Source organism: Micromys minutus, assembly GCF_963924665.1.
Source record: "Micromys minutus genome assembly, chromosome: 30".
In the NCBI taxonomy this organism is placed as follows: Eukaryota; Metazoa; Chordata; class Mammalia; order Rodentia; family Muridae; genus Micromys; species Micromys minutus.
The window spans coordinates 7,997,965-8,012,898 of NC_137965.1; the positions used below are offsets into that span (position 1 = coordinate 7,997,965).

A 14,934-nucleotide genomic window follows, 5' to 3' on the forward strand; every position below is an offset into this window, starting at 1 on the left:
AGCCCCAACCCTCAGACTGAGAAGCACTCACTGTTCTACACTCCAGTACCTGATAAAAAGGACTACCTCTTGACCTTGTCAGATGCTGTGTGTGTGCTGTTACGGGGTTTTTGATGTACAGAATACATTATGCCATCCCTACTTAACTCCTGAAAACAAAGCTTTCACTTTTCCTACTATGCCTGTTTTCCCTTTACCAGTTAGTTTTAGGTAAGATACCCTCTTCTCCGTCTACGTATAACTGTGCCGTGTGCACTGGGTTCATGCACACATCGTTGTGAATGGTTTTCACCTTTTAAAACTTTCGCAGGCCCTCGACCAAACCCTCGAGAGTCAAAAGCCGGCGCTGCACAAACTTTCGGAAGAAACAAAGACTTTGGAGAAAAATGCGCTTCCTGATGTGGGGAAAATGTACAAACACGAATTTGACGACGTCCAAGGCAAATGGGATAAAGTGAAGACCAAGGTCTCCAGAGATTTACATTTGCTTGAGGACATCGTCCCCAGACTCAGAGATTTTGAGGTAAATTGGGAGGCCTGTAGGAGTCTGTTCCAGGGCACACAGTGATTATCACTTTGTGGTCCCACATTTACTACATGCTTAAGTTGGGATTTTTGCGTTGCTTATCAGAGCTATTCTAATGTGCTGGTAAGCCCATGCATTTCTTTGGCCTTGTAGAGAAGGCTTGGTAGAGGCCTATAAGACCTTGGGGAGGCCCTACCTTAATAATGGTTAGGATGGAGTTTCAGCGTGGGGGTCTACATGACCTGTGAAGCGGTGTTCAAAGTGCAGTGGTCACTAGTTGGAGTGGGAGAAGGTAGCCTGGTTGGAGGTAGAGAACGCAGTGGGGGACACGGGAGGAGGGTATGGCGGCGGGGGGGGGTGTGGGGGGACAGGCTCTCACACATCTTAGGTCTAAACCAAGCTATATAGTCAAGGGTGACCTTGAACTTCTGATCCCTCAGAATCCTCCAGGTGCTGAGAGTGCAGGTGTGTGCCACTATACCTGCTTCCTGAACCCATGGTAAGGGGGATAACCTCAGGTCTTATGCTAAGTAGCCACTTGGCCATACAACTTACATGTTGGCACTGCAAGGGAGAAGCTCTTACAGCCGCCTGCTATACACACAGAACATATGTATTACAATGGTGTGCGTGAGAATTATACTTGTCCGTGGTTGCAAAGTGTTTGATGATGATGTCACTGTCATGGCATACAGGTGTGGTATAGTGGGGACACCAGAGGCATAGTAGCCAGGGATGCAAGCTAGCTGTTTTACGGCACACAGGTTGGTCCCATAGGGGCAGAACCCTTTGGTCCCACATGTCAGAGTTCATGGCTGACCCATGCTGTGTGAACTGTTTTTATATTTTCAGATCTACATCATATAGTTGGGGAAATTCATGAGTGGATCCTGAAGAGTTTAGCTTAGGGTGGGTTTAATGTGTGTATCCCAGTTGCTTTCCCGATGCTGTGATAAACTCCGCCGACCAAAGCATTTCCGGAAGGGAGGCCTTTGTACTTTGTGATCACAGCCCACTGCTGTGGGGGTCAGAGGAGGAACTGAAGCAGAAACTTAAAGCAGAAGCCACGGTGGAACTTGCTGCTTGCTGGCTTGCTCTCACACCTATGCTTATCTATTTTTTATTTTAAGATTTATTTAATGTATATGAGTACACTACTGTCTTCAGACACACCAGAATAGGGCATCAGATCCCATTATAGATGGTTGTGAGCCACCATGTGGTTGCGGGGAGTTGAACTCAGGACCTCTGGAAGAGCAGTCAGTGCTCTAACCACTGAGCAATCCCTCTAGCCTATCTGTCTTTCTTTACACACCTAGATCACCTGTCTAAAGAATGGTGCCATCCACATATCTGGGTCCTCTCACATCTAAGTCAATTAACAATCAAGACTATTCTCCACAGACGCCACAGGCCAGTTCGATCTAGCCTGTCCCTCAGCTGAGAATCACTGGCTCTAGGCTGTGACAAGTTGACATTTTAGAATTAAATAGGCTGGTGTGCCAGTATTTGAATATGGAATGTCAAGAGAGTAAAAAACAAAAAAAAAATCCTTCTTAAATATAAAAGAGAGTCCTGGGCTTAGCATCATCCAGTTTTAGACTTTATTTCATTGTTGTTATTAATGTTGGAATTATAAGCATCTTTACTGCCAGTTGGGGGACTGTATGTTAAAGATATATATATATATATATATATATATATATATATATATATATATATATATATTACATATATGATATTTTCTATCAAACACATGAATCTTTATTCAAGTATTTGCTATTACAGACTTCACTTGTTCTGTTTTTCTTTGGTGGGTCACCATCAAGGTTGCTGATAATTATGTAATATCATATGTGTAACACATGTATGACTTGAATGCTAAAGGCCACTCTTGCTCACTTGTTACAAAAGAGTTGCTTGTTAATTCACTACTCAGAATTCATGTGGGAAAACTTGGATGTTTCTTTATAAAGTTACAGAATAACTGTAATAAACACTCAGTCACAGGATAAAACCTTTTCCCCCAGTGTCCTGATAGATGTTTTGGTCTTTAATCTCCACTCTTTAAAAGCAGTGAGCCCGGCAGGTGTGTTAAATTCACTGCCATTTTTGTGGAGTTTCTTAGGGATAAGGTAGTGGAATTGTTTGCTTTATTTAATTAAATCAATTAGTTTATCATTTGAGACAGGAGTTATGTAAATTAACTCCTTATGTAGATCTGGCTGGTCTCTAACAAACAGAGACCCACTTACTTCTTCCTCCAAAGTGCTGGGATTAAAAGTGTGTGGGCATCTACTGATCCTGGTAAAAATCAGAAATTTCTGGTTTTTAAAATGCATTTGAATCACATACATGATACTTGAAGACTGCTATTGTGCAGATATTGAATAATATAGAAATATTCATTGCCAACAGTTTTCTTTGTCTCAACTCTATTTCCTGTCTGGCCAGCTTGGATTCACAATTCTATTTCCTGTCCTGGCGGGCTTGGATTCACAGTGACTCTTTGCAGGATTTTGATGTTCATACAGTCCACACATACTACTGATTCGGATCTGTTAATTTTTTTTTTTTTTGTTTTATTGTAAAATATTATAGTAGATCCTGATGAGAGACATTGTTCAAAGGAAATTTTATTTTCCCAAATTCCACAGGGCAGGAAGAACAAGGGGCTATCTGTGGTGCCTATTAGCATACCAAAATACAGGCAGGCTGTCAAGCTCACTCAGCATCGGAAGTACCAGCTAATTCAATAATCCTTGCTAGCATCTCAGCATTTCCCATTTCCTTTCTTACCATAAACTTCCTCTAGCTTCCCTTCCCCCAGCTACCCATTCTATTTATTTAAATTAGTTCTTTTATTTACATCCCAAACATTACCCCATCTGCCTTCCCCTTCATCTCTAAGAGGGTACCTCTCACCCCAGCACCCCCATTCCCTGGGATATCAAGTCTCTACAGGATTAAGTACTTTCTCTCCCACTGAGACCAGACCAGGCAGTCCTCTGCTACATAAGTGCTGCAGGCCTGGACCAGGACCAGCCTGTGTGTGCTCTTTGGTTGGTGGCTCAGTCTCTGGGAGCTCCCTGGGGTCCAGGTTAGTTGACACTGTTGGTCTTCCTCTGGGGTTGCTATCCCCCACTTTCTCTTTATAACCTCCTTTTCCAGCTATGCTTTATTGATTTATTTTGCCCAACCTCTGTCTTTCTCTTTGTCCTTTGTGTCCTGTGTTGACCTACCCCCACCCCCACCTCCCTTGTGCTCCTGTTTCTCTCCTGGCCTTGTCCATTCTGCTGGCCCTGTAGTCAACCCCCCCCTCTCATCTCTTAAACAACATCCCCCTATGCATACTAGGGGATAGTCATGTTGTCAGTCTATACGCTGGTTCTGAAATCTGGGAGGAGCACAATTTGGAGCCTTTTACAAACCAAACCATTGCTTTGACTCTGTTAAGAAGTGGATCATTCATTTCTACTGGCTTCTTCCATCCCCCATCCTCAACTCTGGATTCCAGATTCTGCTTCTTGAGCTGCTTCTTACCCCCACCTGCTTTCCTCCCCACTTGGAACCCTCCCCCTGGCAGAGTTCCTATCTGTGACCCTTTCCTCTCCTTCTCTAATCTCTCCCTCCTCAGACTCAGAGAGATTTCATTATGTCTGGATGCACGTGGCCCCAGTCCAACTCAGTTCATGGCCAAAGATGGCACATTAGATATCCAAATTCTCACAGATTGCAACAACTTCTCCCACTTCACCAACGAATGATCCCCAAATCTCCGCTCTCTCCATCTCTCTGCTCTCTATAAACCTTCCCTTAACCATACCACGAGTGGTCACACATTCGTTTATACAGACATTTCAATAGCTAATAGAGTGCGGGGCTTGGGGTGTGAACCCTACTGCTCAGATTAAAGCCTTTCAAGAGACTATAGCGCCTTTAGAAGTTGATTTCATTTTGGTGGTCCCATCACTTTCCTCCCTCCAGCCCTGTGGCATTTGTGAGGAGTGTCCCTATGTTGGTGTCTGTGGTCATAGTTGGTGGTTGTCTCATTGTCCTGGCATTTGTTGACATTTCCTTTGTCTTTGCAGCTAATTCTTTCACACAGGCTGACGTTCCGCTCACCACGCTCTCCCATACTGGTGGGCACAAATGTGGACTTAAAATCTGATCTGTGCTGTGCATTTACAATTCATCACCTCCCTTCCTGGCAGCAAGACATTCGAAAAACATGAAACAGCACCCCCCCCTTTTCTTATTGATTTTACTGATAGTGTTCTCTTATGAATCATGAGAACAAAATAAAACCCAACGAGGCTCCTTTTCTCTGCTCTTTTCTCTCTCTCACCCCCGATAGTAATATCTCTGATTATTCTTGGACTGTGATCTATTTTGTATTATTTTCTTTGGTCTACTCAGTTTCTGCAGTGTGGGATACGTGGAGTGTTTGTCAGCACACCACCAAGTGCACACTAAACCTAGCTTAACCTCTTGGTTCTGCCCTCCACTTTCTAACCGTTCCAACACTCTTTAACTCAATTCCTGATTCCCAGTGTTACCTTGGAAATTCATCTTCCTGCTGATGCAAGGGAGGGCCTATCTTCATCAGAGTAAAACATTCACACTTTATCACACAGTTCCTGCCCCTTCCTCTTCTAGCTTGTCCATTGTCCCCACTGTGAGTGGCATCAGGCTTCAGGCTGGGAGAGAATCATGGGTCCCAAAGGACTCCCTTGAACTATATTGCCTTCCTTTGGATATGTCACACACAATACTGTTGATATATCAAGTTTCCCTGGTTGATTAAAAAAAAATATTAGTACAGTAGTTTTTTTTAAAGCTTTATTTATTTATTTTTATTTATTGTATATGAGTGCTCAAATCCCATTAAATCCCATTACAGATGGCTGTGAGCCACCACGTGGGGGCTGGGAGAGCAGCCAGTGCTCTTAACCCCTGAGCCATCTTGTCTGCCACCCCCCTCCACCCCACCCTCACCCCCTGGCTTATTCTTTAAGAACAGACATCATGGCCCATCATCAGGTCTTGCTCAGCACCAAAGCACAGCCTGAACCTTCCTCACCTTTTGTAGTGGTTCCTGTGGCGCTGCTGTCTACACACCCTGTGGAGTTTTATCTTGCTTACAACTCTGTTTCTCCTTCTCTCCCAGGGTGTGAGCTCTTTGAAGATAGAACTCTGTGGGGTGTCCAGCAAGAAAGGGGATGTGAATGGCAGTGATTTGTAGGTGTGTCAGATGCCCTGCCCCTTCTCTAGTGAGCTTGCACTGAAAGGTCTAAAACCCATTTATCCTCAACAACCCCCTGTCTGCTCCATTCTCTTCCTTCTGATGCTCAAAGTCAAGGATGCTTGCCCACCTTGTATTCTGCCCCAGAATGCTGAAAGGACATGCTGGGGGCTCTGCCATTGGAGACATAGGTTTTGAAATTATTTTGGAAGTATTCCAGGGTCAAGATAAGGAAGAATAAAATCAGCATTTAGCTAATTTAACCTTTCCAGAGAATACAAGCCTGATATAATAATTAAAATATACCCCCCCATCCCAGCCATTTTTACTCATTCCAGAAGACAATGGGCCATTTCACACCTTGGATTTGGGGACACAGGTTCAGATGAGCTGATGTGGTGACGAAGTTACTCTTTGTCCTTCTCTCCTGACGGAACACCATTTTATAACATTCTTTTGAGTAGGCATTTGGGGTCTTTTGAAACCCCAGGTAGTGTCTGCTACTCCAGAATGCCTCCAAACTGAGCCAAATAGGAAGTTCTTTATGTCAAAGTCCTGCACCAACTCCATTTTCAAAGCTGGTTTTGACCCTGTGAGAAATGAACAGCTTAAAGAGCCACATACATTCCAGCTGGTGAAGGAGCAGGAGGGGAAAATGCCAGGAATGTGGCTGGAGCCCAGTGCCAGGGGCTGCACTGCACCCCAGAGTCTCAGGCGCTCCTGTCCTGAGGCTCGGAGCTGTAGAATGCTTCTATCTCCAGCTCAGGAGGGGGACAGGGTAAGGTGAAAAGGGATGGTTTCATTGACCCTACATTTCTTCTCTGACCCTGCCTCCAGGGTGTTGCCCGCTCAAGAAGGTTTCTGAAGAGATGGTCAATGTCTTTAAAGTTTTTCACCATTCCAAAGGAGAATCTCTGGTATTTTAAGGGCCTCTAAACAACCACATTGTTAGCAATTTCACTTGAATATTTATGAATAAAAAATGAGAATGAGAAAGGGGTCACTGTCTTAGACTAGGGCCGATTACTTTTTTTGTAGACATATTTATTAGAAATTTCTTGGCAGTGGTGTGTGTGTGTGTGTGTGTGTGTGTGTCAGAAGGAGAGACAGAGACAGACTGACAGACACAGACAGACAGATAGACAGAGAATACCTGTGTGTTTATGAGAGGATGTATGGCGGTCAGAGGAGTGTTTATAACAGGGTCTGTCCCTGGGATCTGGAGCTCATAGGCTAGGCTATTCTGACTGGCCAGTGAACCCCAGAAATCTCCATTTCCCACGAATCTTACCTTTTTGCCAGCATTTGTCACATGTCCTGCTTTTATGTGGATTCTGTAGATCAGTCTGGGGTCCCCAAGCTTACCAGAAAATCAGTTTACTGAGCCACCTCCTGAGCTGTTCCTGGGAACTTAAAACACGTTTATTTAGGAAAGAAGTTCCTTAAAACACTGTGTGTGTGTGTGTACGTGTGTGTGTGTGTATATGTACATGTGTGTGTATTCTCGAGCTTGTGAGTGAGTTGGATAGAGGCAAAGAAGCCGTTACATTGCTTGTTACTGTAGATTGTAAACTCCTAAGTGGTGTGATCCTTGAATGGCTAGAGAGACTGTCTTTTCTTGTGGACTCTTTCATGTTCCTTGGGACTTCACTGAGGAACAGATGTGAGAGCCAGAGTTACAATTTTTAATCACTGTACCTAAGAGATCCTCGAAACAGAACTGCTAACCTGTAAGCCCCTTGTCCAAGGACTGAAACTTCCTGAAATGGTGGAGACTCTTGGTTCTATAACAAGGCATATATGCTCTTTGCTCCCTTGACAAATTTGTTTGACCCTGCTGCACCAGATGTGTTTGATCACTTGTAGAAAGGCAGCAGGGACCCAGGCAGGAAGTACATCAGGATGTATGCTTACCCCTCAATGGACCTGGTGGGAAATAAATATGTAGCCTTACAGGGGTTTGCTTTAAAAGTCTTGGCAGAATGTGACTCCATTTTCTCGGAACCCTGAAACAGACCCAACCAGACTCCATCATCCCAACCAGTATTTCATAAACGCTCGCTTTGGATTTGGTTCAGAGCTGTTCCTGTGTTCTCGGTCCTGCACCGTGCATTAACACTGACTCTAGATGAGACGGCTTGTAGATGACAGGCAGTTTCTGCTACTGGACCATGAGAAGATGTTTCTTCCAGGGACAAACAGACACTCTGGGGAGTGGGGAAGAGGAGGGTGAGGCGCCTATATGCGTTAATGAAAACTCTTAGCTGTGAAACTGTTTTCCTCTTTCCTTCAGTTGCATTCCTAGTAATGCAGAAATACTATGTTTCTTAGAAGTTCAGAGTTGGGACTAACAATGCAATGGTGCACTTTGAAAGGCGTGCTTTAGGAAACCTGTTTTTATTTTTAGTGATTTCTTCTGAAATCTTATGTGCCTATCTGAGCACTGGTAAGTATGTACTTGTACAATGCACATGCAGTTCCTATGGAGGCCAGAAGAGGGCGTTGGATCTTCTGGAGCCGGAATTAAAGACAGTTGTGAATTGCTTTGGGGGTGCTGAGAACGGAACCCTGATTCTCTGTAAGAGCAGTGAGTTTTCTTATCTGCTGGGATGTCCCTCCAGCCCCACTTCCATTTTTATTAGCATCTATTAATTATAAACAATGGGTATCATTATGACACTAACATTCCTAAAACTCAAAAGCAAGAAACGCAATTGAAACCAATGAACTAACCAACCAGATCCAAACCAGTACCCAGTAGAAAATCGTGTTTCTCTGTCCAATTTCCAAGTAGAGGAAAGCTATGAAGAGAGGTTGGTAGGAGAGAGAGAGTGGAAAGGTTAAAAGTTTTAATTATTTTGTTGGCTTGTTGTTGGCCTGTTTTAAAAAGTGCTGTTGTCAGCATAATAAAACACAATCTAGTATTTATAATGATCAATATAGCTATACTGGTCATCTGTTAAACAGTGTTTGGTAAGGGAAGCTCATTTTGAGGTAATTGCTGAGGATATTGGGGTTTTAGTGAGTCTTAATGTTATGACTGATGTATTTCAAAACTAACAAGTTTAACCCAAAAGACGCACGGGACAACCTCACCATAAGAAAAACCCGAAATGGTTTTAGGAGGTATTTTATAGGTGTGACCTATTTTATAAGGCGTAACATGCCACAACAGTGTGGCAAACTCTCTCTTTTACAGTTCATTCATTCCAGCTTCAGAAGGATAATAGTTGGTTTGGTTTGGAATATCATAGGAATAGTAAATAAATTTTGTTGTTTCCAGAGCACGTGGATCAGAGTGGTTTGTGCATAACTGGTTCTGCTGCTCAGTAACTGCCAGGAAAGAACGAATGTCTAGTCAGCACGGGACTTGGGAGGCACGTGGCGGTCACTTTCTAATTTGACCATTCACATTTACTTCTATGTGATGGAGAAAGACCTGAAGGGGGCTTAGGGAAACAGTAGGGAAATTAGCAAGGCAGATTAACCGGTGATGGCATGGGAGGCTTCGGACAATATGGCTACCTCTTAAGCACTGAAGTTTAAGGGTGTCTGCCATGGTCTTCTACACAGCTCCTCCCTTGCAGTCTCCTCTCTATAGCCTGCCTTTTCTAGAAAACGCCTTCCTTCTCTTTGTACTTATTAAAGTTGAGTGGTTAAAAGAACTGGAATAGGCCAGGCCGTGGCTAGTTCTATTTTCAAAGGAGGCGTCCCATGGACGAATGAAGAGCCCTGGGTTAGGTTTCCTTCAGGATGTTATGTGTTTACTCCCAGAACAGGAACTTTCGAGAACAGAATTGCTCTAAGTTAGTTGAAAGCAGAAGTTTTTTTTTTTTTTTAAAGTCGATTATGACTAGAATAGCATTTTTCCCGTAATTTGTATCTTAGTCCTAAATATTGTTTGCATTAAAAAAAAAATGGTTTATTCTGGAGTGGCTCGAGGCTTGTGGAATGATCACTCAACTGTTAATTTTTGGAAACTTTTACTTGAGAATAAAGACTTACTTCCCAAGTGTGGAGACTTCGGAGAGGAGGTGAAAGAAATGAAAGCGGTGTTATCCAGTTTTGAGAAGTTGCCTTTTTCTTTAGTCCTAGTCGACCTTGAGAAGTGGCGGCTGAATGTCACTGAGTGATATCCTCCTCTGTTATCCCGTTCCTTTTAGGCGGATTCTGAAGTCATCGAGAAGTGGTCGAATGGCGTGAAAGACTTCCTCTCGCGAGAGCAGGCTGCCCAGGGAGATGCTGTCGATCTGCAGAGGCAGCTTGACCAATGCGCTGTGAGTTCTGATGCTCTGCCAGACCTGCTTGAATACATAACATCTGCTTCTTGCTCTTTGCCTCTTGCTGTTATTAAAAACTGTAAGAATGGGGCTCATGGAGTCTAGATAAAGTGTCTTTTATCAGAAAGCTTTTATCTTGGCTATGGCTAATGAAGGACGTACGGATCACTCACATTTCATTGCTCTCCGTGGCTATAGAATTTGGGACGAGAGCAAGAGCAAACTTATCTCCTCGGAAGGCATCCTCTGTTACGAGGGTGATCTTTTTTTTTATGTTGCTGCCATCCTAGCACATGATGAGCCTTTATGAGAAGCATCTCTGACAAATGAAATGGGCTTTCAATACAATTTACGCTTGTTAGAATCGCCAGGTCTCTCTAAAGCGGTGCTCCTGAACCTTCCTAATGCCGTGACCTTTAATACAGTTCTTGTTGTGGCGACCCCCAACCATAAGATTATTTTCACTGCTACTTTCTAACTAATTTTGCTGAGGTTATGAATTATAATGTAAATATCTGGTATGTGGGCCGCCTGATATGTGACCTAGGGTTTGACCTACAGGTTGAGAACTGCTACTCTAAATTAATTAAAAGTCTTATTTCCCACTGAGACTCAAGTAATTCTAATTTAAGTGTTAGCAAGCGAGTGTATTAAAGGCCAGGCGAAATGAATTTCTTGAAGTGAGTCATCTCATAAGTAGCTGAGAATCCTGACTCCCAGGCAGTATGTCCTTGAAATATTTGTAGGATCCGGGTAGACGGCCATGTTGCTGAGGTTCAGTTATGTGGGAGTAGACTTAACATGGCCCTATTTCCCGTACTCAGACATTTGCTAATGAAATCGACACGATCGAGTCATCTCTGAAAAACATGAGGGAAATAGAGTCTAGCCTTCAGAGGTGTCCAGTCACTGGAGTCAAGACATGGGTACAGACAAGACTAGTGGATTACCAATCCCAACTGGAGAAATTCAGCAAAGAGGTGAGTTTTGCACCTTCTCTAAAGAGGGCCACACACTGTTACTGGCTTCTCTTGACCAGGAAAATCAAACTGAAAAATAATGTTTCATAATTTTTATAGGGAAGCATAAAACACACTCAAATGTACATGCCCATGTGTATAGATGCATTCACACATAGATATGTGTGTGTGTGTTTGTATGTATCTGTGTGTGTATACTCTTTCTTGATTTTAAAGACATATATATTATATTAGAAACATATATAAAGATATATATATCTTATATCTATAAGTAAATATAACATATTTATTTTTAATTATTTATATATTATCTATACATGTAGTACATATAAAGGTACATAATGTATATAAGATATATACTTAATATATTGATATTAAAATATAATATATATATTAAATATTTTAATTAATATATTTTGTATAAATTTAATATGTATTAGTATATTGTATAAATAGAAATTACACACATATATATGTATTTATTTAAAATTAAGGAAGACTATTGCTCAGTGAGACTCAGAACTTTGCTATTCTTTGTTTTCAATCAAGCTCCACACATTCATTTATGACCCTGTCTTTCCTTGAGGACATTTGAATGTGGTATCCACTAACTGTAGCTATTAATCTTTTAGGCAGCAGATATTTATTACTCAGCCACAGCATAGGATTTTTTAATTAGTGTCTGCTGTGAGGCTTCTCTGTGGGCTTTGGGACATAGCAATGACGGGGGGGGGGGAAGCTTCCCCTTGAGGTGGTTCTGTTCCTGTGAGGCAGGTGAACTGCCAGGAGAGACTGCCAAGAGTCAAGAGAAGGTAGATTTGTTTCCAGTAGGTTGTCCAGAGAGTTGCTCAGATTGGGATATTGCTGTAGCAATATCCATAAATAAAGGAAGAGGCAGGCCATGCCAGATTTGGGTAGAGACATGCAGGAGGAGAAATTCCTGTTTTAAAGGTCAGCTGTGGAGGTGAACTGGGTGTGTCTCTTCAGGACCCAGGGTTCTGCAGCTGGAATAGAGGGAAGGGAGTTAGTGATATGGAAGTTAGGAATACCGTAGGTCAGACGGTAGGGTGGAGATACACCTTCACTTGGGAAGGCAGGCTGGATTTGATTTTAAGAATGGGGACATCTAGTGTGAGCATTTTTGAAAACTTGTCAGCCCATCTTGTTTATTATTGTGGGTACACACTCACACACACATGCTTGTGGAGGTCAAGAGTAAATTCCTGGAGTCCGTCCTCTCCTGGCTTTGTGTGTATCTGGGTGATCGAACTCAGCTCACCAGGCTTGGCTGCAAGTGCCTTTACGTGCTGAACTCACTGGCTCAAGTTTGAGCAGAGAAGTGACACCTGATAAACCCTTTAAGGTCCCTCCAGCTTCTGTGCAGATGGGGTTTGCTTCAGAAAGCCAGGGTGAAGGCAGAGAAGACACTTAGGTCACTGCAGAGACCTAAGAGTTGATGGCTCTTGACTGTAGAGATTGTGTTTGCGGTCAGGAGAAATAGCACGGGTGGACTGTCTTTTGGGAGCAGAGACAGGGCTTGGGTAGAGGACAATGTGAAATGGAAATGATGGAAATTGGGAGACTGTCAAATGGTCTGCTCTGTGTGGATTGTGGTGCTGTCTGTTTGAATGATAAGAACCCAGGAGGAGACGCTTCTTGGGGGCAGGTAAATTGATGAGTCCTGTTCTTAAAGGGTTGAGGTGATGTCTCCGCACATGCAAAGGGTGCTTTGTATTTTTCCTCTTTTAAAATTTTAGCTTTTTAAATTCTCAGTGCCCTCGGGGCCTGAGAACCGGAAGACAGTGAGTAAGAGATGTGAGTAAAGCCAGGGGCATATGAGTCAGGTTATCTCAGTTAAGTCAAGCTTTAACTTCGACCAGGTAGAGGCTTTGGATGGGAAAAGTGCATCCCCTGGAGAGATGGGGAAGAAAAGGACACTGAACAGTGGGGGAAGGAATGGGAAGTTATCCCATGGTGGCATGATTGAATGCTTTATTCCTGTTTTAGCCCAACATCTTCATTTTGAACATATATATATATATTTAAAGATTTATTTATTATATGTAAGTACACTGTAGCTGTCTTCAGACACACCAGAAGAGGGCATCAGATCTCATCACAGATGGTTGTGAGCCACCATGTGGTTGATGGGAATTGAACTCAGGACCTCTGGAAGAGCAGTCAGTGCTCTTAACCGCTGAGCCATCTCTCTAGCCCCTGAACATATTTTTAATGAGGAGAAAAATTATAATAATGATACAGTGATATACCCATGGACCTATTCTAAGATTTATCAGCAGCTAGTCTTGTATTATATTTTCTGTTTATCTCTGAAAATATGCTTTAGACAGGAACTTGAAATTATCATCCTGTATTACAATATGGGCATCTGTTAAGATGCTATGATCAAACGCAAGAAAATAATCTTTTTGTAACATCACGGAATACACTGAGTTTGTATTTCTGTGTTAAGAATCTTATACCGCAAGTAGCTGAAGGTCTAAGTAAATAGAGGACGTGGTTCCTAAGTGGCATGAGGAATGAGCAACAATATAGCATCCATCCATCTACTTATCCCTGGTCTCCCTATATCCACGAAGCCATCTACCTGTCCTGTATCCTTAATTTCATCCATTCATCATCCTGCTTTTTTATCTGTTCACCTATCTGCTCCTAGCAATATACAATCTATTGTATAGAAAGTATTTAAATCAGTTATAGACAATTTATATCATTTACTAGTAAAATTAAAAAGTTGTAGAATACACACACACACACACACACACATATCATATATATGATTATTTTATTGTAGTTAGCAAAAATAGGTATGTTGGGGGCTGGAGAGATGGGTTAGCAGTTAAGAGCCCTTCAGCTGTTCATGAAGACCCAGGTTCCTTTCCCCATCATCCTCATGGCAACACATAACAGTCTGTAACTCCAGTTCCAGATGATCTCGGTGCCCTCTTCTGGCTTTCATGGGTACTGTATGCACATGATCTACAAGCATTTGTACAGGCAAAACTACACCTACACACAAAATAAGAATAAATAAGTAAAAAAGGGTCATGTTAAACAAAAAAAAAAATGCACAGAAATGTGTCTCATGTATGTTATCGTGACAGACATTAACACTGTTCTAAAACACCAAGTTATGATTTTGTGGGTTTTAGTCTCAACTTTTCTGTAGATCCATTAAAATCATAAAACTTCCCGTTCAGGAAATGTAAACAAAGAACCTTCTGGAAGTGGGCCCAAGAGTCTACATTTATGTGTCTACTTTGCATTTTGCATGCACGTGCACACACACGCACAGAGTTATAGTTCTAGTAAGAGCTGCTCAAGTGGAAGTGTTGAGCGTCTAGCATGAGGACAGCTCTGTGCGCTGCTGTGGCCTCTCCTAGAAGAGTCACACCCTAGCTTGCGGGATGGGAATGGAAAGAAAAGTTCCTTGTCTATTTTTAGGCCTGTGCTCCTGCTTGGAGGGAGGGAACAGGAAAGCCACTAACTGTTCCTTACCCCACATTCCTGTGAGCCCATCCTGTTCCTGTCCTGGCCTCTGGTTACTGTCAGCTCTGGCCTCCACTCAGACGTGTAATTTGAGCTACTGGACGTGTCAGGGGAAGGTTGTACTATTCCTGTGTGACAGGATCATCTCTTTCAGCTGAAGTGAGTTTGTGGTTACATGAGGAACTCTGAAAATATTTCCAGACTCCTCTGAAGTACTTCACAAAGTTACTGAGCCAGATTCAGACAGAGAGCTATTTTCAAATATATCTTCTACTTTCTTTTTTTAAAACTCTGTTTTATGTGCCTCGGGTGTTTTGTCTGTCCCGTATGTCTGTGTGTGCAGAGTGCTGGATTTCCTGGAACTCGAGTTATAGTTACAGATGGTTGTGAGCT

General features: G+C 42.6%; 1 protein-coding gene across 5 annotated transcripts in view; it reads left to right on the forward strand.

The window, feature by feature from the left end:
• UTRN (utrophin) overlaps nucleotides 1–14,934 on the forward strand; it is a gene marked incomplete at its 3' end in the record, with an annotated part of 456,405 nt that overhangs the window by 146,893 nt on the left and 294,578 nt on the right. For all 5 annotated transcript variants that reach the window (XM_080941517.1, XM_080941518.1, XM_080941516.1 and 2 more), the window contains 3 exons: nucleotides 311–523; nucleotides 9,935–10,048; nucleotides 10,876–11,031. In XM_080941517.1, coding sequence (XP_080797643.1) covers nucleotides 311–523; nucleotides 9,935–10,048; nucleotides 10,876–11,031 — 483 coding nt within the window. The remainder of the gene's footprint in view (nucleotides 1–310; nucleotides 524–9,934; nucleotides 10,049–10,875; nucleotides 11,032–14,934) is intronic.